Consider the following 27,469-nt stretch of genomic DNA (forward strand, 5'->3'; position numbering starts at 1 on the left):
TAAAACTGAGTGAGTTCCCATGTACCCCATCTTCGCCAACACTTAGCAGCATACATCTTTTTAAAATTTTTGTCGTTCTGGTGAGGGTAACATGGTACCTAAAGTTTTCATATGTATCTCCCTGAGGACTAGTAAGTTAGACCCTTCTTCATATACTTGTTAGCTATTCAGGCTTCCCTGTCTGTTTAGTTTCCCCTGCCCAGGTTTCTATTGAGTATCATTATTTCTTAGTGATTTGCTTGAGCCTCTTAAATATTGAATGGTTTCCACTGTTTTGATCATAATCAACAGTAAGAAATATATTTTACATCACAACCAAAACATATACTTTATATAATACATTAATATATAAAAATTAAACTAGAACACATTACTAATTATGTATTTAGTGATTATATCAATAATATTTAATTATATATATTAAATATAGGTAATTATATATTATATATAATTAAATATATAAATATTAAATAATATATATTATATATTAATATATATAAATTATATATATTAAATGTATATTACATCTATATAATTAAGTATATAATTAAGCATATGTTAATATGTATTTATATATTATACATGCATAATTAAATATATGTATATATTTCCAACCAATATACACTGGATGTATATATGTATATTTTTTAATTTAATTTATATTATATAACAAAAGGTTGATGAGATATTCCCCGAGTACTTATTAGGCACTATTCCATTCTGCTTTATATTTTTAAATGTTGATTGCAATCCAATAAATTGAATTTATCACCCAACAATGGTCTACAAATCATAGTCTAAAGTCGATTGTCCTTGATGTAATCCCTGATCAGTTAGATATGCAAGCATCTCCCAGTCTGTCGTGTCTCTGTTAATTTTGCCAACAGACTCATTGTTTATCGGAAACGTTTAATTTTGATGTACTGAAATTCATCCATTATTTACGTCTTGATTAGGAAATTTCCCTCCACTTCTAGTTCACAGAGGTATTCTCTTACATTTTCTTCGATTCAATTCAAAACTTTATGTTTTGAATTTAGGGCTTCAGGTTGAGACCCACCTTTTTAATTTAATATAAGGTGGGGAATTCAATTTTATTTTCTTTATTTTTCTCCGTAGAGTGTACTAATTAGCCCAGTACCATCAACTTTTTTTTTTTTGCCATCCTTTGTGGTACCTTATTTATCATATATCAAATTCCCACAAAACATAGGTTTATTTCTGTTTCTTGGTCCATTGGTTGGTTTTGCACAAGTACTCTATTGTTTGGTCACTTTCTCATGTGACTTATATCAAAGATAAAAATTACACAAGTAAAGAGATTGATTTATTTTTTTTTCAGGCAATCAGGAGAACATCCAAGATCCAAATATCAGAGAGTCTCAGGAGGGTAGTTTTGCCTTAGATTTTTAGAGGGAGGAGTAAACAATTGCAGACGGGGTGATTTATAATTGGGGTTGTTTTTCAAGCAGGAGAAGTCTCGGGCAGTTATGTGAACAGGAAATGTTTTCTCTCTGTGGTTAGCTAGTTTCAGGGGACAAACAGTTTTCATCTGAGCAAATCAATCATGAGACAAAGAATGGGAAGTTGGAAGGTCAGTGTTTGGCCTTGTGAGTAGGTTCCGGCAAAGGCAGAAAGTTCTGCATTTGGCCTTGTCAGTGTCCCCTCTTATTCCAGACAAACATCATCTGTTTTAGAACAATCTTAGGGATTAGAGTAATTTCTGCGGGGCTTTGGTCAAGGCTCAGTGAAATTGTCCATGGAGTCAGCAGTTTCTCATTGGCATTCTTCTGAAGCAATAGCTGCACCATCTGTTGAGCTCTGGTGGTGGTGTGTAGAAGCTGAGAAAGGGTTCTGGAGACAAGGCATGTAATGAGGAGGATACTTACAAGATAAAGCAGAAAAATGATTATTACATGTTGTATTAAGGAGTAAAACCAAGGTTGCAGTGGGAACCCGTCAGGTGGATTCCAGGAAATTAGTGTGGAGAAGTCCTTCGATGATGGCGTTAGGACTGTGGTCACAGGCAGTGACTTTCTTGGTTATAGCATCTCAAATGTCCTTGATTATGATGTAGAGGTCAGAGGAGTTTAGGGGAACAAATATGCAAAAATTGAGAGCCCTGAGTGTGTGTAGGTAAATGAGAAATAGAGAAGGACATGATAAGGAGAGCAAAAATAAAAAGGAAACGCAAAGGTGTGGCTCCAGAAAGTCCTGAAACTAATGAACAACAGAAAAATGAAATAATGATGAAAAGGACATAAAAGAGGCATATGGAGGGGACTAGATAAGAGAATCCTAGGGAATTACGTTCCAGCGTCATGGGTAGAAGCTGCCTCTCTTGTGATGTCACCTGCTTGTTCCAAAATTCGTGAGAAAACAGTCTGTCTCATGTCATAATCTGCTTCTGGAAGCTCTCAAAACAGTCGCAGTTTTCAGGTCTCCTGTTGGGGTGACTTCCCCCAAATTCAAAATAAAACCATTTTTAAAATTGTGAAACAGGAACACAGGTTGTATTTCTTGTTTTGCAATAGTGTAAGTGGTTAGAAAGACAGTATAAAGGTACCTCCCACCTGGGTCCAAGACTGGTCTTTCGGTGGTATCTTTTCTAGAAGACTAGGTCTTCAACCTGAAGATAAGGGCTGAGGCGGGATGGCTGCGGGAGAGGCAAATTTGAACTATCGGTAACAAGTATGCGGTACCGAATAAGACCGGGGCAGTGTTTACGAATATCAGGCTGGATCAGATTTGAATCTCCTATGGCCCAGCAAGAGAATGGCACCCTCATTGGCCTGATAGCAATTATTTCATAAGGGGATAATCAATATTCAGAGGACAGTGAGGATCGAAGGATCATCAGCATCAATGGCAAGACGTTGGGCCAAAGCAGGTTGAGTTTCTCAGAGCTTGGCTAGTTCGGGTGTACGAGCACCGCTGGCCCATTCTAGTTTTTGAGAATTGAGGTTGGTGAGGACAGCACAGTTTTGTGAGAGTGGACGTGCTCTCTGAGTATCTAGAATAACCTTAGCAAGAAAGTGAGCTCCTCCATCACTAGAGAGGACCAAAGGGACTTATCTCCCAAGTGGGGACAATTCCTTCTAGCAGCCACTTAGCGAGAGCCGGGCAATGGCCTGTTTGCAGGAAAGAGCTCCCAACCACTCTTTTTGGTTAGAGCACATGTGCACCCATGAGACTTTAGGAATTTAATGAAATCCATTTGCCAGACGAGAAAGGGACCTGAAGGAGCTGGCTGTCAGCCTTGCTCTTCCTTGACATTTTTACCCAGGATGCTGTTTCTGGCAGATGAGACATATTGAGGTTACCTGTTCAACATGAGGGCTGAAGAGTTCCCGCCGATATTTATGGAGGACACCTTTAAGATTTCCTCCATTGTAATCTTACGCAGGCTGTGGATCATTTTGGTCACTATAAATAAAAGGGAAGTGCCTGAGCCACTTTGTCTAAAGTGAGGATAAAGTATCAACAAGGCTGGTGGCTCGTGTTCTTGAGTAAGGATGCCTGAAGCCTGTCCTTCCCTTTCATGTTTATAAAAGGGAAAAGGGTGATGGGTTTTCACTTAGAGTCCTAGAGAAGTAAGGCGGGGCATCGGTAAACCCTTGAGGCATGACAGACAGTCCATGTATATTGTTGGTTTGCACGTGTGAAGGCAAAAAGGTATCGCGAGTTGGGGTGAAGAGGTATATTGATAAAAGCAGACTATAAGTCGATGACTATGAAGTAAGTGGTGCGTGGTATAGAGGCCAGAATGACATGGGGCAGGAACTAAAGGAAACCTGGGTTCGACATTCTGTTTCTTGTCCATACGCCTTGCACTGGCCAGTATCTCATGGCGGTAAGCTTCTTTACCAGGAGTAGGAGCTAGCGCAGGGACTGGCTGGTGGGGACTAAGCGGCCTGAAGTGATAGATTAAAAGCTATGGAGAGCTTCTGCTTTTAAAGGGTACTGTGGCAATCTTAGAAGTGACATGGAAGAGTTTATTCCTACTTTGAGAGATCCAGCCTCCCGGATTTGGCCTGTAAGTGGAGTGAGCAAGTCCAAAGGGAATCAGGTATTTTAGTTAATGTAGTTGGTACTTGCCTTACTCTATTTGGGCTGCTATAACGGCGTACCATAGATGGGTGGCTTATTTTTCACAGTTCTGCAGGCCGAGAAGGCCAAGATCAAGGTGATGGCATATTTGGTATCTAGTGAGAGCCTGCTTGCTGGTTCATAGATGGCCAACTTTTAGCTGTGTCCTAACATGGTGGCAGGGGTAAGGGAGTTTGCTGGGGTCTGTTTGACCCCAGCAAAGCCCTCATGATCTAATCACCTCCCAAAGGCCCCACTCCCAAATCCCATTGGGGGTTAATTTTCCACATATGAGTGTTGAGGGGATAGAAACATTTAGTCTATAGCTGTACTGAAGGGAGCCAAAGGAGTTTGGGTACAAATAAGTTAGATCGTCAATGAAAGTCATTAAAGGGCAAAGGTACCGGGCACAGAGTCAAGGACCTTGAGGGTGAGGCCCTCAGGAGAACAAAGAATTCTGAAATTCCAATTGGAGACTAAATATCTTCCCAGAAGGTTTACTGGGCCTTGGACCCCAGCAGAAGGCTAATGGCTGTTTTCATGATCTTGATTGTGGTGATGCTTTACCAGGGTGTACATTTGTCAAAACTTAGCAAATTATACACTTTATATATGTGCATTATATTACCTCTCAATTATATCTCAATAAAGCTGATAAAAATAAAGAATGAAAATGTGAAAGAAGACATAATCACAAATACTACCAAGATACTTTTTTTAAGTGAGAAACTTCATGTTCAGCTCAATGGAAAAAGCAAATTTTAAAGCTGGAGGAAATGTATACTTTCCTAACAAATTTTAAATTACCAAAATAGACCCTTTGTATATAATCGTCTATGCACTAAGAAAGAAAGAACCTTTGGATAAACCAATGATCATAAAAGATAATGGAAAGAATATTAAACAACTACCACTGAAATAAGAGGGGTTAACAGCTGAGATTTACTTAAGCTATAAGGAATAGATCATTCCAATGTTATTGAAACATTTGCACACCATAGAAAAAAGTGGAAACTGCCCAGTTCCTTTGATAAAGCTTTTGTAACTTTAATAATAAAAATGAGCAAATTCACTTTTGAAACTAATTGCAAAAATTCCAAATAAAATATTAGTAAATACAATCGATCAGTGTAACAAATGAATAACGCAACATGGTCCAATAGTAGATTCCAGAAATGCAAGAATAATTCAGTATCAGGAAGCTATTTCATTACAATTGCATCACCAAGTTAAAAGAGAAAAATTATGGTGATGGAAGGAGAACTGACTCTGGGTGGTGAGCATACAACGTGATATATAGATGATGTATTATAGAAATGGACACTTGAAACCTATGTAATTTGACTACCCATTGTCACTCCAATACATTTAATTAAAAAAAGAAAAATTAAACAATCGTATTTAATCCTTAAAAGGCATCTGATAAAATTTGGGAGTTCTCCTTTTAAAAATAGGAATAGTTATGGAAAAATTGATAGCTTATTGTTTCTTTAAATGGCAAAATACTGAAGCCACATCCATGCAAATCAGGAACATGAACAAACATTTGTGGAACAAAGATGCTAAAGACACCCTCCTCCCCGCCCTGGCAGCCCTTCTAAAATGTAGGCATCCTGCACACAGGGACACTGTAATTATCATTGTTTACAACTAATCCAGAATTTTTTAAATAATAGGGATGCCAGTTTATGGCCTCTGCTCTAGAATTTTGCCACTGAGTATAATGTTAACTTTTTTTTAGTATAGTTACTTTTTCATTATCTTACCATGTAAATGTTAATAGTTGTTCTTAGTTCCACAGCAGCTGCTGTTGTGTTATATGTACCATTTATTCAAGTGTTAGTTGGAAATCCAAATGTGCTTGGAATAAAAGTAAAAAAATGATTTGGATGATATGGACAGCTACATAGTGGAAAGAATAGCTTCCATAAACTCCACCATCAGGCAATGCATCTGTCTAAAGTGATTATTGATCACTTTAGAAAGAATAAAATGGCCTTGGTAAAGATTCTGGATTACTTTGGTCTAATTCTTAGTTTTAGTTAAATTTTCTCATGATTTTAGCACAGGAAATTTTGGTCTAATTCTTAGCTTTAGTTAAATTTTCTCATGGTTTTAGCAAGGGAAAACAGATAGATGGATGAATTAAGGAAAACAATTAAGGAACTTCGAAAGTGATATAAATTACACAACCTAAGAAATTTTCATTCTTTTGGAGTTTGCTGAATTTTTGAAACCTGCTTTTCTTGCAGATGTACAAAAAAAAAATTTTTTTTTTAAACGGTTCTGTTGACTCCTCTAAAATGTAGTTTTCTGTCTTGGCAGCAAGGCACTTACTAATTCTCCTAAGAATAGTCAGAAACGTAAGGTCTACAGGGGCCTGGCATTAATAAGGAAACAGGAGAGCATATGACATCTTGCTCCCCAGAATATGACATCAGTTTTGGCTCAAATAAACTCTTACAAAAATTCTCTAAAAAAAAAAAAAAAAAAGAAGAAGAAGAAACAGGACAAGTGAAACCTGACAGATGTGGTATACCCTTTCCGAAGTGTTTCTACTGTATCACCAGCCCACTGTTATCCAGTGGGAATATGAGCAAAGTGGCCAGATTTCCCAAGCCCTCAAGGGAAGTCAGAAATCCAGACTTTTATATAAAATTTCCCAATTGTTAAACTACGCAGACAAATTTGATAGGTTTGACCATCAGATTAATAGTTTGCAATCTCTAATCAGAGGATGAAAAGGTTCTCTTGGTAATGGACGTAAGCGGTTAGGCATGCAGGAATCAGAAGTATGTTGACTATTAAATTTTAAGTGACATTAGAGGCCCAGTGGTGCATTGGGCCATAAACTGTTCTTTTTCCTTCCCCTTCTCCACGTTTTGAAACATTCTCAATTTCAAATCTTAAAAATGCAGCTCTAGGCCAAGCATTTTCACATAGAATTTATCAAAAGAGCTAACACTCTTTAAGTGTATTTTCCTGTTATCTAACGGTTTAAAACTCATTATGAATTTTCAGAAAGCTGACTCCCAATTTCGAAAAGAGAAGGCTGAGTTTCCTCCGTCAGGAGTTGTCAGAGGGTTATTGAGGGAGGACCATTCCAGTGAGCAACACCGCCACCTTCTGGCTTAGATAGGAAATGCAACAGAAAGAGTATAGGGAGCCACTTGGCGCAGAACAAAGATTGAAATTCTTTCGAAATTAGTATAAAGTTGGAACTTAAGTACATATACATTTTGACCAACTGCTTACATAGAAAGTTCTGAGGATGGACACTGACATTTGATTCACTCTGGCAACCTATACAGGAGGGTCCTCGACGTATTCTGAATGGATATCCAGTTCTCCCCAGTGAAATTATCGCTCACATTTCAGAGATAACACGCCCCATTTCCATGCAGACATAATAACCATGTAATCACTCTCTTTGGTAACTTGTTCTGAAAGGAGGGTATAACACTCGTGGTTTAAGTAAAAGACCCGGAGGGAAAGTGGAAGAATGAAAAAGTATAAAGAATAACTTGGACACTTTCCAATTGGACCTAGAGCAGCGCGGACCATGTCATGCAAATTATCTTGTGAATCTTTTAAGCATGTGTTCCATTAGTTGTCAATCTCTATTATAAACCAGACAGAAAGATAAAGTAAAGGATACCCAAGTACTAGTATGCCATGCTTGTAATCCTGTGATTTTTTTCAATTTTAAATTGTATTCTTTAGAACTCTTTGGGAGGTTTTAGCTTTTACTTATCTGCTACGAGGAGAATCCCAATATTAAACACTTGGTCAATAGCAAAATTGTCATGTTGAATCCATATTCTGTTAAAGTGTAAATCTGTTGCTAAACTATGGTAGGATGATACAAAAAAATTTTTTTTTTTACTTTTAAAATAAAGCTTTCACATTCCCTCTATTTATACATCATATTAACAAGCAATAACAAACTATAGCTTTTTAAAAATTAAGAAACAGAATGTACTTAATACTCCTGTGTGTAATAATATATGCTCTGAACAAAATGGCTACTTTAGACATATTGTAGTTATTATTTGAAGAGGAAAGGCTATCAATCTTTTTGATGAGGCAGTTTCCATGGTAGAAAGAACACTGAATTTGGGGTCCAGAGCCCTGCCTTCAAGTTTCACCTTCTCTCTTGCCAGCTATGAGAACTTTGGGTAAGTCCTGACCTTCTCTCCATCTCTTCTGCATCAGTAAAATGAGACACTTGGATTTCATGACTTCTGAGTTTCTATCCCACTGTAATTACGTATGTTTGTATTTATTTTTATTTTTAAGAGTGCTTCCTAGATATTGCTAGGCTAATTGATAAAAACTGTAAAAGAATAAAATACCAATCATTTTTTTTAGCAGAAGACCTATGGGATATGACATTGTGAAAACTCCTTTATCCTTTGAGCCATCATCTCTCCAGAGAATGTAAGTACAATCATCACAGGAAGAATCCCATGAACTATACATATCAATTAAATTCTTCATCAAAAGTTACAATATTTCCAGGGGTCTTTTCTTTTCTTAAGTAAAATATCTTCACATTAACAGCGCAATTTAAAATTAAATATGAAAAATTTCAGATATTCAAATAGTTGCTGAACATAAATTTCTATCATTCATAGGCTACTAAAAGGATGACAACTTCTGAACACATTTGTTCACTATATTTGTTTTGTTTTTCATTAGGTCTCTCAGTGGATTTGTGTTTTTATATTACTATGGCTACATAATTTAGACTGCTAAAGACATGATATTGTTTAACAGATGATTTCTAAAATGGTGTTTATAAAAACAGGATTCTATTTGATCATAGCAGTTAATTAATGTTTAACATTCTGTTTCCAGTTAATTGATATTCTATATCTTACAATTTGCTATCTTACAATTTGCTAATGTTTAGTACTCAATATCCTTTTTCCTAAAAAAAAAAAAAAAAAAAAAAGAATGACCTTACCTTTTTCACAATAAACAGTCCTAAAGATATCCTTGCAGTCAAATTTTTTATATTAAACTTTCTCTTCCTTAGTTGGCATTAAATGTAATTCAATTATGACTATTTCCCAGAATTTATCATCACTTGCCTTGGTGACATGATGTTATCATCTAAATGCTTTGTATCAACTATTGTCTCAAACTTGAAAAGCTTTGTAGTTACATTAAAACCTGACATTTCATTCCCAGATATTTTATTCCTTTAAGTGATTGGGTTAGGGGAGTACACTGAAATTCTAATGGATTCAACATGATCAAAACATTGCTAGCAAGAAATCTAAGTAAATTTGATTCAGGTAAATTAGTGATGTAAATACCAGGCTATTGTAATTTAGTTTCTTTTCTTTCAGATACTTAAAACCCTTATGACTATTACATAATATTATATATATATATATATATATATATATATATATATATATATATACATATATATATATATATAGAGAGAGAGAGAGACAGAGAGAGAGACAGAGAGACAGAGAGACAGAGACAGAAACTTTTTAAGACTTTCCGTTTAACTAGACAGAAAATAATAAAACAATATTCAAATTGATTTGCTAATGGCTATTATTCATCTTAAGATATTATCACAAGAATAGTTCTATTTAATTTTGTTCTGTTTGTGCTCGCTTCAGCAGCACATATACTAATTTTGTTCTGCATCGTATCACCTCTATGGGGTCCATGGTGGCCCTTAAAAAAATAGATCCATGTCCTAATCCCTGGAACCTGTAAATGTGACCTTATTGGGAAAAAAATGGCCTTTATAGATGCAATTAATTTAGGGATGTTGAGATGAGGGGATTGTTCTGGATTATCTGAAGGCGCTGTAAATGTCATCACAAGTATTCTTCCAGTTTATGGCCTCTGCTCTAGAATTTTGCCACTGAGTATAATGTTAACTTTTTTTTAGTATAGTTACTTTTTCATTATCTTACCATGTAAATGTTAATAGTTGTTCTTAGTTCCACAGCAGCTGCTGTTGTGTTATATGTACCATTTATTCAAGTGTTAGTTGGAAATCCAAATGTGCTTGGAATAAAAGTAAAAAAATGATTTACTTGGGTAAATCATTTTACTTGGTAAATCATTTACTTGGGTAAATCAGCAAAAGAAAAGCAAAGGGAGATTTGATAGACACACAGAAGAGAAGACACAAGGGGGTGGGGGCGGGATACTGCAGCCACTAGAATAGAAAAGGCCAGGAACGAGTGTTTTCCCCTAGGGCCTCTGGAGGAAGTGCCATTCTGCTGACATCTCCGTGTGGGACTTCTGGCCTCTGGAACTGTCAGAGATGGATATCTGTTCTCAGCAACCCAGTTGGTGCTAATTTGTTACTGCACCTCTAGGAAATTAATATATTATCATAGTTACACCACTTTCTGATGTATTTCTAGAACATCAACTGCTTCAAAATTTTCTGGTCTTCCATAGTTGCATATATTTATTTGTTTTAATAATAGAAACTTGAAAGAGCACTTCAGGAAGGATTATTATATTTTGGATTCAACGATGTTTTAATCTGTGATGACACGTGATAATATTTCCAGGGATTCTCAAAGGAGGTTTTAGTTGTGGATTGTTTTATCAGATCACATTGACTATGTAGAACTTTGTAGCTATTAATAAAAGAAGATACCGTGTGTCATTCTATCATGGCAGGCTAATTTATATGGTGAAAACAAGTAACATTGGTGAGTAAAACATTTGTAAAAATCTGAATAGCATTTCAAAATGATAATACAGTAAGAAATTATAAATCCAAAAGTGAAGAGAAGCCAATTATCCAATAGGAGAGAAGGACAGACTCCCAAGATATTAGGACGAAGTCTAATAGGACAGGATGGACTAAAGGTGAAACGGCCCTCACGGATTACACAGCGTGTTCAGATCACGGAGGTTGACAAGAGTATCTCAAGCCTTCAACTTGCTTTCAAGTAATTCTGAATTGGTAGGAACCTGGCAAAGGCAAATGCAGCTCTTCTCTCGTTCTTGATCTCAAGTTATCTCTACAAATAATTTTTCAAATACAGTGCCCAAACCACAGCCAAAGAATATCAGGAACCCCCTTCCTTGCCCCCTAAATCAGACTCTGAGCAAGAGGAAGCAGAAATAACAAGCAGAAACAGACCCACAAAGACTTCAGGCATTGGATTTACCAGGTACATGCTATAAAACAGCTGTGCGAACTAAGTTTAAGCAAACCAGAAACAAGTTTGAAGATCTCTCTAGGAAAAGAGAAGGTTAGTTCATTGGGCCATAGGTTGTTATAATTAAGCAATCCAGTTAAAGAACAAAGAATGTCAACGAGATTAGAGAGACAGAAAGATGGGAAATACAGAAGTCATGGTAGACTTAGAAGAGGCAAGAAGAAAATCAAAATACAATTAGATGTCATCCCCCAAGGGGAGGGTTAGAGGGCAGAGGGCAATACTCAGAGTCCTTTTAGAGGTTTCTCAATTTTATCGATCTTTTAAAAAAACTCACCTCTTTTTTTCATTGATTTTTCTCTATTATTTTTCTGTTTTCAGTTTCATTGACTTCTTCTCTAATCTTTATTATTTTCTCTTTCTTTCATGCTGTGCGTTTATTTTGTTCTTCTTCTTCTAGGCCTAAAGGTTAGAGGCTGGATGATTGATATGAGACTTTACCTCTTTTCTAATGTATGCATTAAGTGCTATAAATTTCCCCTTGGTGCCGCCTTAGCTGTGTCCTACAAATTTTCATGTACGATTAAAATTTGTGCTTGAATTTTTGTTCAGTTCAATATTTTAAATTTTCCCTTGGAACTTCCTCTTTAATACACGGGTTATTTATGAATGTGTTGCCTAGTTTCCCAAGTGTTGGAAACTTCCCTGTTAAATCTTTCTGTCATTGATTTCTAGTTTGATTTTATTGTGATTGGAGAACATACTCTGTATGACTTCTTTTAAATTTGTTGAGGTTTGTTTTATGGCCCAGGATATGGTCTATCTTAGTGTATGTTTTGTGGGCAATTTGTTTTGCCACTTCCTTCTGGCCTCTGTGGTTTGAGATGAGAAATTTGCTGTCATGCAAATTGTTTTTCCCCTGTAGTTTCTCTGCCTGCTTTCAAGACATTTTCCTTGTTTCCAGTTTTCAGAAGTTTGACTATAATGTAAATGGTGTGGATTTCTTTAGATTTATCCTATTTGGATACACTCAGCTTCTCGAATCTGAAGTTTTATGCATTTTGTCATATTGGGGGAGTTTTCAACCATTATTTCTATTTCAGCCCTGCTTTCTTTCTACCCTCCTTTTGGGTCTCCAATAACATAAATTTAGATCTTTTGTTATAAACCCACAGGTCTCATAGACTCTGTTCATTTTTTTCCAGTCTATTTTTGTCTGTTATTCAGATTGGGTAATTTTAACTATTCTATGTTCAAATTCGCTGGTCCTAGATTCTGCTATAGAGCTCTCCCATTGAGGGTTTTTTTATTTTATTTCATTTCAGTTACTGTATTTTCCATTTCTAAAAATTTCTATTTGATTCTTCTTTATAGTTTTTATTTCTTTGCTGAGACTTTCTATTTTTTTCACTTGTTTCAAGTGTATTCATAATTCCGTGTTTCCCTGAAAATAAGACCTAGCTGGACAATCAGCTCTAATGAATCTTTTGGAGCAAAAGTTAATATAAGACCTGGTCTTATTTTACTGTAAAACTGGGTAATATAATATAATATAATATAATATAATATAATGTGATACTGGGTCTTATATTAATTTATGCTCCAAAAGACACATTAGAGCTGATTGTCTGGCTAGGTCTTATTTTTGGGGAAACACGGTTGTTAGTTAAAACATTTTTATGATGATTGTTTTATAATCTCTGTCAGATAATTCTAACCTCTCTGTCATCTCAGTGTCGGCATCCATTTATTGTATTTTTTTTTTAAATTTGAGCTCTACCCGGTTCTTGAAATCACAATAATTTTTCAGTTGAATCTTGGATATTGTGGGTAATATGTTATAAGACTCTGGATCTTAATGAAACCCTCGTTTTGTCTGGCTTTTCCTGATACCACTCCAGCAGGGGAAGGACGCACTGCCTCATTACTGCCAGGTGAGGGTCAAAGTCTAGGTTTACACTTGGCCTCCTCTGACATCCAAGCTGGGATGCTCATTACTGCTGGGTGAGGGTGGGGGTCCCAGCATCCCAGTGGGCCGCCACTGATACCCTTCTGTCTGGGAGGGGCAGGAGTACTTGAAACCCATTCCTCCTCTACACTCATTAGAACTGCTTTAATTCAAAATGTAGTTATTTCTTGCATGGTCTGAGACAGTTAATTCATAAATGGACTCCCTTATTTGGATATCACCTCTCCCCAATCCTTCCTCCCTAATGCTTCCAGAGCGAGCTTTTAAAAACAAATCTAGGCATCACATTCCCTACTTAAAATCCTGTCATGAATCCCTGTACCCTCCAGAATAAAATCCAAAACAATGAAAGGCTTTCAGGATTTGTTCCCTACCAAATTCCAGCACCGTCTCACTCCACTATCCACCGTTGCATTCCAGCCACATCAAACTACTTGTCCTGCATGTCAGGCCCTGACAGAACTGAGGCCCTGAGGCAAAAAGAGAACAAGAGAAAAAAATACCACACAAAAATGAAAACCACGTTTTCCTTCCATCTCCTCCCCATCAACAATCTCATGCCATTCCTCTTACTGACTGAGCCCGACCAGAAACATAAGCCACAGGGCAAGAGAGCCTCAGTAAAACACTCCGTGGGGATCAGTCCCCAGGCCCAGAGCAGGGCAGGGAAGGACAAAACATGGATGTGGCCTGGGAGGGGCAGCCAAATGGAAAATATCCAGCACACTGAACTTCAAGTCCACCTAACTCCTCGAGAGGCTATGAACCAAAATTGTATCTTCCCAGATGCCATTCTTTATCCCCCAATTATCATGAAATTTTCTGACAGAGTTCATCAGTGTGTGAATTCCAGCATCCCAGGTCTCAATTCAAATAATGTTAAGTGTGTTAGACAAAACTCCCTTTTCTTTTTATGGATAGTACCATTCCTTTCCTCTCCATGGTTTCAAAATTCTTCATAGCTCACAAAGGAATTAGATAATTATACCCATAATCAGAATCTGGTTGGTGTAATACAAATGGTTAAATACATGCCCGACATCTTTTCATCCCATCCATAATAGCCATTTCTTAGAATGTAGAATGTTTTTATAATTTTCAGGAAAACAGTTACTCTTCAGCGCAATAATTGAAATCTACCCCAGGGGCTTTTAAACAAATAGATATCCTTGCCATAATATGTGGTAACACACTGCACAATAGTGGCCGGAAGCCGTAAGTAGGGCAACTTGTACGAAATGCTTTGGATACTGTTAAGCAAATATTTAAAATGTGTCTTAAAAATAGCATGGTGCTATGTAATAAAATGCTTATAAATGTCATGAAAATGCTAAGGTGTGATCATATTGGCATCTGTCTTTATGGAGAGAATTTAATGATTCTATTATTCTTACATTCATTGCTGCACACTTACAGAATGTGAAAGCCAGAAGTGTTGTTAAAGATCATCTCATTGGGATTAGAAAACTGAGGCCCAAAGGGGTTAAGTGTTTTATACGAGGTCACCAGTTTAGTGGCTGAACTCTTATAAGGGCTCGGCTCTTCTAACGGTTGGTGCCATGCCCTTCCCCTCACACAGATACCATTATCTTCACGTCCGATATGTTGGTCATCTGTATGGACGGGCATTCAGGAGTCCAGGGACAGCATTGTCCCTGTCCTTTCCAGGGTTTTTAGCAACACTATAAAAGCAGGCAACACTATAAAAGGATAAATGCAACATGGACAAAGGTAAGTAACATAGAGTAGGTATAAATATTGCATAATGAATTGGCTCCACTGCGTGTGTTACAAGTTTATGTTCTGCATGAAGGGTTCAGAGGAAAAGCTTTATGTTTAGAGCGCAGGAGGAATCAGGATCTTATTTAATCCTTACAACAACCTTCGAAGTTATTATTATTCCTATCTTATGGAAAGGTTAAGAAACTTGCAAATGTCACACAGCTACTAAGAGGAGCTAGACTCAAAATACAACACCCACACTTGACCACTGACAGTGTATCTCAACCTTTTGTGTTTTGCAACCCCCCCCCCCCCCCCCCCCCCCCCCCCCCGTTATTGAACTCCATTAGGAATTTTCTTAAATTGTATCACTATTTGTGCATGGTATAGGATTAAGTGGTTTTAAACTATTTATTTGCCACTGTGATAGTTTTGTGTCAATTTGGCTAGGCAATCAATAGTATCCAGTTACTCAAACAGTAATCTAGGTGTTGCAGTGAGGGTATTTTGTAGATGTGATTCACATCTTTGACATTAAGTGAAGATTATCCTAGGTGATCTGGGCGGGCCTCATCTATTTAGTGGAAAGACCTTCAGACCAAAACTGAGGTTTCCCTGAGGAAGAAATTCTGTCTGTGGACTGTAGTGTCAGCTCCTGCCCAAGAGTTTCTATCCTGCTGCTGACCTGCCCTGTGTATTTCTGATTTGCCTCACCATACCCCACTATAACATAAACAATTCCATGACATCTGGGTAGATGTATCCTGCTGGTTGTTTCTCTGGTAGAACCCTGACTAATACAACTCAACTGTTATTTAAGATTATATTAAACAGTTCATTTAAATATAATTGTCTATATTACTTGTTACATATCATTTTAAATTTTTTTCATGTAATAAATAATTCCTATTTAATTTACCTTAAAAGTATATTATAAGGAAACATGATCTTTCCACAAATCATTTCGTTTTTGGTTTGGGGATCAAATAAAGTAACGTGAATAAATTTAATGATGTCTTACTGTGTCAAAAATGGACAAAATTGTTGCTACCTCCTCATGCTTGAAATTATTACATTTTACTTTTTAGAAAAAAATTGCTTTTTTTTTTTTTTTTTTTACAATTTCTAATTTTGCTTATAAATGATGAACGTCTCAGGCTGCTCTTTGCAAGCACTTCTTTGTATTTGACGTGGTAGGGGAGGAAGGTCCCAACTTCTGATTTTAAAACTGAAATCCCACATCCTGGAAAACCACTCAGCCCTGGTCATGCCATCCAGGCCTCTTTCAGAATAGATGGGTATAACTCCAACTACGTGGCTAGTTTGAATATGAAATTCCTGGTAACGTTAAGCACCTGAACATGCCATAACAGTAGCCACCAGCCACACATGGCTGCAGAGTGCTTGAAATGTGGCTACAGGAACTGAATTTTATACTTTATTTAATGTTAATTAAATGGAAAAAAACCCTGATACTTGATTCATTTTTGAAAACATTTTAAGTATGTTTGAAATAATTTGAGTATGTGAATCTACTTGTTCAATAGTAAATTTTAATGAAATCTCATTACACATCAGGTATTTCCAACGAAAATTTAGTATCCAAATAGAAATTTACACTAAGGGTAAAACACATACCCCATTTTGAACTTAGGACGAAGGGAACTTAGTACGAAGAAAAAGAATGTAAAATATTTACTATTTTATTATATTGAAGAGATTGCATTCAGTAAAATGTTATTACATTTCAGAAATTTCTTACTTTTTTTAAAAAAGTGGCTACTGTAAAATTTAAAATTACATATATTGCTCAAATTTTATTTCTAGTGGACAGCAATGACCTAAATAGTCTGGCAAATGGAAAAAGCCCCCAAAATGGTGGCTATTATCTGCATGAGAGGAATGAGAACGTGATTTTTGAAGATTAGCAGTGCTTAACATGTAATGTCGAGAATTATTCATCGTGATTTTACAGTATCGTATGTTTTTTGTAAGCCCCTCAAGTTCTTTTTGTAACATGGAGAGCTGGAAGATAACTTCTGAAAAAGGATAAAGAAATGGAGGTAGCAGCTGGATTGTAAGGTGGTTGGTTTTAGACTTGGCACTTCCTAGGTTTGGTCCCAGGCCCAGAAAATGCAAAGTGTCCCACGTTTCTAGACTCGCTCGCTACACCAGTACGAGCCCAAAGCAGCTCCCAAGACCTGTGGCTGATCTCGTTCCCAAAACCTGTGGCCCTTGCCGGAAGCTTTTCAATGTATTCCCAAAGGAGAAATGGCTGAAGTCAGCGAGACTCCAGCGCCCCCAGAACTGCGCGCTGTGGATGCCCCAGTCCAGCCCCAAAGGCGGCCCGGAAAGCACAGTCGGGAAGCGGGTGTCGGGAGCGCAGCTGGAGGGCCCCAGGCCGAAGTGGCCCGGGGGCTGCACAGCGAGCCACGCGGGGAGTCGGCGGGCAGACTCAGAGCCCAAGACACTAAGCGCGCGGCGGGTAAGGAGCAGGCCGGCACAGGCGGCCACAGGCCGGCTCCACGCCCCTTCCGAATCCCCAAGCTGAGCTGATGACGAACACAGGGTGCGACGGACGCACACACCGCCCAGCGCCCGCACGACAGTGCGTGCAGGGAGCGCGAGGGAGCCCCGGGCCGTCACCGGTGCGACCAGCGTTCCGCCTCCTTCGCACCCGGCGCTCCCGCCACCTTGGCAACTCGGCGCCCGCCAACCGCCTCCGTCTGAGGCTTTCGATGCATTGAGGCTCCCGGCCTCGCTCCTGTCTCTTTAAATGGTGGGACCAACGGGCCGCCCCTGCAGCTGCTGCCTGGGTGGCCCCGCGCGCCGCTATTGAGGGGCGAACCAAGATGGCGGCGGCTTTGGCTCTGTGAGGAAGACGGAAGAGGCGGCGGCAGCGGCAAAGGAAAGGGACTGCCCGCAGCCACGAGCGCTCGGCGCCTGGGGGCTCTTGGAGTCTCCCGCGCAGTGGTAGCAGCTGCGGCAGGAGCAGGCGCCCGTCGGCGTCGGACATTTGAAGCAGGGAAGCGGAGTGGAGCCACCGGCTACGGTGGCAGGGCCAGGTATAAGGAAGGAAAACATGGCGGCGGCGGCCTGAGGAGGCGGCGGCGGCGCGGGAAGCGGCTTCGCGGAGATCATGGCGGAGGCGGGAGCAGGGCAGTGACCGGCGCCCCGAGTACCTACCGCGGCGGGACGAGAGGCTGCTAAGCGCTGCGCGCCCCACTCGGGGCGGCCGGGCTCGCCGGGCCTGGACAATAGCGCCGAGGCACCAGAGGCGAGGAAAGGCGGGGGTCCAGAGCTCGGGCCCGGCAGCGGGCCATGCGGGCGGCAGCGCGGCCCCGCGGCGGCCAGCGACGGCAGTGAAGCCGGGGACCCCTGCGCTTGCGGGCGTCCTCCCGCCTCGGCTCCCGCCTCCCCCGGACCCCCTTCCTGGGCGACTCCGGCGGGGCCTTTGCCCCGGCTCCTGGGCGGCACGATGACCGACACCCGGCGGCGGGTGAAGGTTTACACGCTTAACGAGGACCGGCAGTGGGACGACCGTGGCACCGGGCATGTGTCGTCCGGTTACGTGGAGCGGCTGAAGGGCATGTCCCTGCTTGTCAGGGCGGAGAGCGATGGTAGGTGAATCCCTGCTCCGCGGGACCCTCGCCTCCCCCACGGCCCTCGGCCACGGCCCTGGTTCTTGGGGCCAGTGTCCCTCTCCGTCCGTGGACGGAGGGGGCGGCTACCGCCTCGGTGGTGGGCGGGCCACGGGTACCCCAGTCTTCACCGAGAGCGTTCGAAACGTTTTTTTCTCCGAGTGCCTGGTGGCACTTGCGAGCACGAGTGGAGCCAGGCACGTCTGGGCTGTTGCCTGAGAATGTGGAGGGGTCGGAGACCTGGGATCGGGAGCCCGCACGGGGCTGTTCTTTTGCACTAGAGTGACCTTGAGAAAAGGCACTGATTAATCCGATCTGCCTCCCTAGGCCACCCATCTGGAAAGCAGGCATGAAACTTTCCTCGGAGCTAAGAAAGTTCTTAGCTGTTTCACTCTTGGGAGAACATTTCCCTGTGCTTTACTTGAAAAACAAACAAACAAACAAAACTGTTACATCTTGCCGATCCTGTTGCAGGTTGGCAACCCTGGTGCGTGGTTCTGGCAACTACACTCGGCCGAGAAAATGCTTCTTTGCCGTAAGAAGATAGATTTGTGTTCCCCAGTGTTGTCTTTTTGTTGTAGAATCTTCTGTGCAGTTTAACTGTGGAAACGACTTTCAAGTTTGGAATCGTTTTATGCGAGCTTTATTGACTGCTTAAATGTATATCCATAATTTGGTTCAGTTAACAGGTGGGGAAAAGTTTGCAGAGCGCTTTAAATCCGTGTCAATCTGCCCTAGCGCCTATGCTTCGCATATTTGGAAACAGCCCTCCAGGTTCAAAGACCAAGTTGTTTGGAAATAAGCGTTTCACATTTTTAAAGACGTAACTCTTTTTAGGGATTGCTCCTTCCCTCCGTGGCATGTTCACGTCAGGTAACACTATTTTCAAGTTGTTTCTTCTCAAGTTGAAAACCTGTCTTGTTACATTAATCTATAGTCTTGTTACATTAGTAGCAAACTATTTCAGTTTATTATGATTGTGGTTGCTCTGTATCTGAATTATTACGAACCCATTTCAAATTTTAATAGGACTCACCTCAAGCCAGAACTGCAATTGCATGAAAAACAAACAAGACTCATCGTTGTGTAACTGAAGACTTCAGGGACATGATTTTCAGTTTGAATTGAGAAGTGGTAATTGGGAGTCGATGGCCCACAGGTTATCCTAATATGGCTGCCAAAATGACTTAAAACTGGAGGAAAATTGTTTCCTTTTAGAGGCATTTAAAGGGTTTTGAATACGTCGAGTATATTTTTCTGAGGTTTATTTGCCTCTTAAAATACAAGTTTGTTAGTGTGCTCTTTGTACATGACTGTCAGAACTATACCCTGTACATCTTTGGATGCTTGGGAAACTTAACAGTGAATTGGAAGGTACGGGCTTTGTATGTTCAGTTGACTTCTTTTGAGATGAAAGCATGTGTAGATTTGAGATCACTTCTTAGAAATCTCATAATTTGAAATAAGGTGTATAATTTTACTTCACATTATGTGTTTAATTGGACTTATACAAAGTTTTTAAAAGTATTTTTAAGCATTATGTCTCAATGTCATACTATCATAGGAAATCATACTCTTCTAATACAATAATATAGGAATCTGGTTTTTTCTCCCCATTTTTATTTTTACCACTTTAGAAATAGCCGCTAATCTCCTTCCTTCCCTTGGGAAGGTTTGGGGTCCTGCAGTAAAGCAAATTGAATGGTTGAAACAAAATAGATTTAATTTTTATCTAATAGGGAAAGAGATGAAATAAATTAACTGATGTGCCCTTGTTAAACTTAAGTTGTATGGAGAACTAAATCCAAAGAGTGCGCTTAGAAAATTCTAGAATACTTGTGAAATGATCTTTAGTTTGACATTTTTTTAACAGGAAAGAATAATCAAAATTTACTGAGTGCCTACTATGTGCCAGAGACTCTTTACTTGTATCCTCTGGTGTAGGAACTATTATTAACCATATTTTACAGATAGGAAACTGGGGCTCAGAAAGGCTAAATAACACAGCTTGGTTAAGAAGCAAGATTAGCTTTCAAACTGGGTTTGATTAACTAATAGCTTGAAACTAGTATTACCAATTATTTATTATCATTAACTGTTTACAGTGTGTTTTAAATTGCCATATTGCTGTCAGCTTGCATTTGCTGCTTTATACTTAGACTCAAGGTTTATCTCAAAGAAAATGAAAACAATTTTTAGCTTAAAGATGTTTAAAATTATAGTTTATTTCCAAGCCACACATGGGAGTTTTTGTACTGACTGCTAGTTTGGGTTATCCATTGTGTGCTTTTCCCAATTCTCCATTATAGGGTAATTGAGAATTTTCTTTTTATTGTGACAAGCAAAATAGAAAGTGTTTCTGATTTTCTATAAAATGCATCATTTATCTTTAGAGGAGCTTATATACTTATCTGAAAGTATAAGTATATACTTGTACTTCTGGATCAAAATCAGGAGTGCAATTTCTGAATGGAAGTACTTGTGGCCCCCCTGTTAACAGGCACATCTGTCTGGTAAGTATGCTCCTTCCCCTAAAGCTGAGTGGCCTGGCAAAGTTGTAGCCCACCTTGCCTTGGAGGAGATAGATGTCCCACCAAGCTACTGAGCCCATTTTCTGGATTGCATCCTTATTCAGTGGGTTCCTACTGGCAAAATATGTTGTAGGAGGACTTCCATAAAGATAGGTTACCTCATTTCTCAGGGGTTTTTTGTAGCTATATACCTGCAAAGTTCCATCTTCCAATAAAGATCACTTAGTGTTGTTTTTTCAGTATTGCTCTTTCAGCTTTTGCTGTACCTGTTAACTTGGCTGAAGTGAGGGTAATGTCTGTCATCCCTTACATGCTGTCTCATTTCACATTCAAATCATTCTACTCTTCTCCATTATGGTTTTTACCATCTCCACCTGGCAATTTTAGAATTGATAATAAAATTGGGATTTCTCCACACACTTAAGGATGTCTTGGAACATGAAATCATATCCATGCTCTTTACTCTGGATTACCTGCCAAGCATCAAGAAAGAATAATGTTCTTATTTTTTTGGTTTTTACCTTAAGTTTTATAAAGTATTTCTGTACATTTCAGAATAGTTTTATGTATTATCTGACTTGACTATTTCATAGTTAAAAAGGGTAAATTCTCATTTTTATTTGAGGCATGAAGAAAATGAGACATGGGGAAATGTTCTGTTCAAGGTAGCACTGCTAGCTAATGGTAAAAACTGGAATCCTATGCTTCTGCTTCTTGATAGAACCTGGTTGTAGGTACATCTGCCTCTACGATGATTAGAAAAGGAAGTCAGAACACTTTTGGTGGGAAAAACTTTTTTGTTTTGTTTTGGCTGCCGTGGTGAGAGAAAGAAACAAAACAGCATTTTTTTTCCCTAAATTGCTATTCTTACCTATCAGTTAGTAAGACTCTTGCATACGAGAAGCATTCCACATGTTACTACCAAGAAGAGCTCAGTATTAGTACTGGGAGAAATATTTCATTTGAAAAGTTGATTTAAACACTTTTTTTCCTTGTGTAACCTACTTTGTAGAAAATTAATAGGCTTAGGGATAACCAAACCCTTAGTTACCAGCTGTTGCATGTGATAACTGCAAGTTTGAGGGCCATCAACTGCTTTGGGTGTCGGTGATGGGGCTCACGTGTAGAGAAGGCTTGACAGGTGTGGAACCTTTTCATGTAATGCTATTATGTTTTCTAAACTTTTGTTTCAGTTTTTAAATGTTATATGTAATCTGGACCACAGAAATCAGGAGAGCGGGACTTGGAACACAGACCTGCTATAGGTTTAAAGCATATACAAGTCTCCTATCCAGATGAGATTTTTGGACTTCCATTAACTCATTTTTGATGGTGTTTTCTTCCTACTAATGAAGCACAGTATCCTGACCTTAGCTTTGAGCGTTGATAACAATATACTGGAGAAGCCCAGAAGTTGAACTGCTTATGCAGGAGTGACAGAGCAGGAGCTGTTCATTCTGAAATCCTTAAGTATTTATCCAAATCTAAGCTGAGGCCTTAACCCCAAACCAGATATTCCCATACTACCTGAATCAGATTGGTTGGTTGATATTAAAAATATCCTCATTTTAATATTTCCTCATTTTACAGTTACAGAAACTATAATATTTCATTTCTCCAGTGAAAGGAGATGGTATCTTCTAAACAAGTAAATTTTCCAACTAAATAAAACTGTACCAGAAGATTAAAAATCTCAGCAATTTTCATGGAATGTTTCCTAAATGTACGCTAGCATATTTTTCTTAAGTGGTATAATGAACCTGTGTTGGGTAGTCTTTCATTTGTTATATATTTCTGGATCATCGTTACCAATAATTTTTCTACTATTTAACAGTACAGTGATGCCAGTGAAATGAAATTCTGTTCATGCACTAAAAAACAAGTATTGAGTCCTGGTTATGTACTAGATACTGGAATAGGCACTTTAAATACTGAGTTAATACTCAAAGCAACCTTATGAGGTGTTATTTTTTCTGACCGTAAGTCTTGGTGTATTCATTCTTTGATTGAATAGTTTAGTTTTGGGGTCTTTTCCTGCACCCGACCAGAAATCTAGATTTTTCTAAGATGTAAAATCTTTCCATTTAAAAATATTTGCATGAATTCAGTGTATGAATGTTTGTTAGATTAGGAATCAAACAAGCTGTCTGCTGGCTGGTTTAAATCCAGGCTGATTTAAACTCTTTTCAAATGATATTTTAGTCTGCACTACCAACAACCAAAACAACCCCGGAGGTGTTTGTTTTGTTTTGATGGGGTGTATTGGGGGTTGGCAACACGATACCAGAAAAACTCGCACATTTCATTTTACAGGAGGAACCAAGATGTCATGAAGCAGGGAGTGAACATTTTTAATGACCTAATTATTTATACTCATAATTGTCCTATTGTTACTTTTTCTTGCTGTCAGTGTTTGACAGTTTTTATCTGCAGTTGTCTTGGTGATATTCTGAGTGGCATTTCCTCTCCTATACTATTGTTCCCCGTTTCCTGCGTGTATAGACCTCTTTTTGTCAGTATATTTGGGGCATCTATTTGTGTCAGGATACACAGATCTATCTCATCTAAAAGTAGTGTTGTATTCCACTATATATTTATTTCACATGGTACACTGTTGGTGGCAGAGACTAGTATTTCTCTAACTTTTTTCCTCAGGATATACCGTTATACTCTTAAAATGGAGGATTCCTAAAAGCTTTTGTTTATGTGGATTGTATCAATTGATATTTACCATATTAGAAATTAAAACTGAGACTTTGAAAAGCTTTTCTAAAAGAAATTTAGTGAGAAGAGTGTCACTTTACATTTTGACAAATCTCTTTAATGCTTGGCTTAATTTGTTTTTAAAGGAGTTTCATCTGCATTCAGTCTGTTGCCACATCACAGTATGGATGGACACAGAGAAAAATAAGTGGTCTGTGGCTGGAATGCAAATACCCTCTTAGTAATATGAAAATAGTTTTGATTTTCCAGACCCCTTGAGGTCCCCACAGTCTGAGAACAGCTAGCATAGAGATTGTTTCTGGTTTTTTACCATTACAAACACTGCCAGTGATGTCTTTTTTTTTAATGTTTTTATTCATATACTTGGCACCTATGTGAGGATGTAAGATAATTCCCTAGAAGAAGAATTGTTGGACTAAAGAGTACGTAGTATGTGTTTAAAAGCTTGGTAGATAAAGGTAAATGGCCCTCCAACAAGGGGCTGCTGATTTTCAGTCTTAGTAATAGTAAATGAGAATGAAGGATCCTCATTTTTTTGAAGAATTTATGTGCAAAGGTGGACTTGGAGACCTATTAATATCAGAACTTCTCTGGAATTGGCTCTGACAAGTATTTGCTGTCAGAAGTACTCTTTAGTTCACCTGAGGATGGTTGATTTTGCTAGCTGTCTGAATGAATGATAGATTCTGCAACGACAAACTTAATTACATGTACTGATGCATCTCCCTTAGTTTGATCACTCTTGACTTTACTTTGTGTCTCCATATTTCCTTCCCAATCGTTCAGGTTGGAAGTGGGAAGGCCTTTCTCAAGTCTTGATATTGGAGTTTGCTGTGTAGAGTTGTCTTTCTTTGGTCTGTGTGACAGTGTCTTTCTCATGTGTGAGAAGGAAGTGTCACTGGGAGGGTGAGTGTGAATTCCTCTTGGGGATAAGGGCATCTATTTTACTGGAGAGGATGAATGTGATTCTCAAATAAGTTGGGGTGGGGTCTGTCTTCCGTATGTGCTTCAGTTATTGTTAAGATACACTGGACCTACTGCTTATCAAAAGCACGTGTACTCCGTACTGAGAACCTTTTCTACCTCCCTTGATGGTTAAGGTCTCCTACTAAGGATCATCTTCCTCATTTCTCCCGTTGTGTCTGCTACCATGATGTATGCCTGTCACCTACAGTTGAACTCTGCATCCATCCATATCCATACCCATTTATCACTAGGATGGAACTACTGTTCCCAGTACTGTGGCTATAGAGACGGATACAAGTACATTTGTTACGGGGAAGGATTGTATTAATGCATAGTAATACTCAGCTGGGTCTTTTTCAGTTGATTGGAGAAGTGCTCATAACTTGGTCTGATAGAAATGAGATGGGGGTGAGGAACCTAATAGATGGACTAGAAATAGGTCTTTTTATTATTATCTTACTCAGCCCCCAAAGGAAAAGGCTGTTTGACATGTTCCAGCCTCTACAGCCTCTGCTGCTTAGGGAACATGGTATTTGGGAACTAGAGCTGGACTTCTAAAGTGTATCTTAGGCCAAGCCATGGTCTGTCGCTGGAATGGGTTTCAGGAAAGATATTTACCTCTAACATCTTAGCGACCCAGAAAAAAAAGGATCAACTTGCCAGCACCAGTATGTGCTTATTCTTGTTTTAGCCAGGGCTTTGGGAGGGAACGCTTCAGACTGGCAACTCTGATTTTTCCTTTGTAATTACCCTGAACCTGTACCACTACTGACAGAGTTTTGAAGCAAGTGCAAAAGGAACTGGTACTTAAACAATAATATAATAGTTATACCACTGCCAGTTTTTTGTTTTGTTTTAGCAGCTGCCAAATCAGTGCTTTCTTGAAAGCACATCTTGAAAGAACTCCAACCCCCTGTGCCATGTGTTGTTTATCCCTTCTCTTAAACTTAAAAAAACTTTGAAGTATAATATGTACATCAAAAAGATACACAAATCATAACTATTCAGCTTGATGAATTGTCACAAAGCGCACAGATGAAGAAAACATAACCGTCACTCTGGAAGCCTGTTTCATGTCTCCTCTCCGCTCCCCAACTGCTAACACTATAAAACCACAACCTAACTCCTGACACCATAGATAAGTTTTTGCCACTTTTTGAACTTTATATAAATGGAATTATATTGTATATACTTTAGTCTGAGGCGTCTTTCATTCATGTTTGTAAGGTTCACGTATGTTTTATTCACGTTTGGTTCATTCATTAACATTGCTAAATGGTATGCCTTTTATGAGTGTTTATGTACACTTTAACTTTTTACAACAGCATTCACATGTCATATGATTCACCCAAAGTGTATAATTAATGTTTTTTAGTATATTCACAAGGGTATGCAACCATCATTAAATCTAATTTTAGAACATTTTGCCCTCTCTCAAAGAAGTACCGAACTCATTCGCAGTCACTACCCATTCACTCCCCCCCTCTTGGCAGCTCTAAACAACCACTGATCTCAGACCTTTCTCTAAGTTTGCGTATCCTGAACATTTTACATAAATGCAGTCATACAGTATGTGGTCTTGTGTGAATTGTCTTCTTTCACTTACAGTGCTTTCAAGGTTCATCCGTGTTACAGCATGTATCAGCTTCATTTCTTTCTATAGCTGAACAGTATTTCATTTATCCATTCCTTCATTTTGGACATTTGGATTGTTTCTACTAGGGTTTCCAGGAGGGAATTCCCGGAGAAATGAAATGAAATGAAAATTAATGTCCACACAAATACATGTACACGTATGCTCACGGCAGCATTATTCATAACAGCAAGAAAGTAGAAACTAGGATTTCCAGGCGGGAATTCCCGCCCGTTCTCAGGAATTTTTTTCTGCTTTTCCGGTCCCAAATCTCAATGAAAGTTGGTTGGGAAATTGGGAAAATCGGTTCCTTGAACCCAGGTGGTTGGTAGTATCGGCCGTCACTTTGTGGAAACGATTCATCGTGGAGAACAGAAAACAGTTTATATCTCAGGATTCAGGAACGGGAAAGCGAAAACAATTCCTGAGAACGGGCGGGAATTCCCGCCTGGAAACCCTAGTTTCTACTTTCTTGCTGTTATAACGCTGCCGTGAGTGTACGTGTACGTGTATTGTGTGGACATTAATTTTCATTTCTCTTGAGTGTATACCTAGGAGTGGAATTGTTGGTAACTAATTTTTTGAGGAACTGCCAGACTGTTTCTAAAGATGCCTTTTTAATACGGACGTCCCCTGTATAAGCAAAATGTGTGAGGGCTCCAGTTTCTCCAAATGATTGTCAACACGTGTGTCTGTCGTTGATTGTAGGCCTCCTGGCTGGTGTGAAATGGTATCTTATTCATGATTTGTATTTCCCTAATGACTAGCGCTGTTGAGCATCTTTTCATGTTTGGTGTCAATTTTGTATATCTTCTTTGGAGAAAGGTATTCAGATCCATTGCCCATTTTTAAATTGGATTGTCTTTATTATTGAGTTGTAAGAGTTCTAGATACCAGTCCCTTATAAGATACATGATTTCCAAATAATTTCTCCCATTCTGTAGGTTATCTTTTCACATTTCTTGATATTTATAGCACAGAAGTTTTTAATTTTCGCTCATGTCATTTATCAGTGATATCCAATTTTTTTCTTT

At 38.9% G+C, this 27,469-nt stretch overlaps 1 protein-coding gene across 2 annotated transcripts in view; it reads left to right on the forward strand.

Annotated features, from left to right (window-relative positions):
• The first annotated feature begins 17,597 nt into the window (after window positions 1-17,597).
• Window positions 17,598-27,469, forward strand: part of PPP4R3A (protein phosphatase 4 regulatory subunit 3A) — a 37,649-nt gene continuing 27,777 nt past the window's right edge. Inside the window, exon 1 of one of the 2 annotated variants that reach the window (XM_033107786.1) lies at window positions 17,598-18,560. In XM_033107786.1, coding sequence (XP_032963677.1) covers window positions 18,419-18,560 — 142 coding nt within the window. In that variant the 5' untranslated portion in view covers window positions 17,598-18,418. The remainder of the gene's footprint in view (window positions 18,561-27,469) is intronic. The other variant, XM_033107784.1, reaches the window with a different exon arrangement.

This window comes from Rhinolophus ferrumequinum, chromosome 6 (assembly GCF_004115265.2).
Source record: "Rhinolophus ferrumequinum isolate MPI-CBG mRhiFer1 chromosome 6, mRhiFer1_v1.p, whole genome shotgun sequence".
NCBI classification, from domain to species: domain Eukaryota; kingdom Metazoa; phylum Chordata; class Mammalia; order Chiroptera; family Rhinolophidae; genus Rhinolophus; species Rhinolophus ferrumequinum.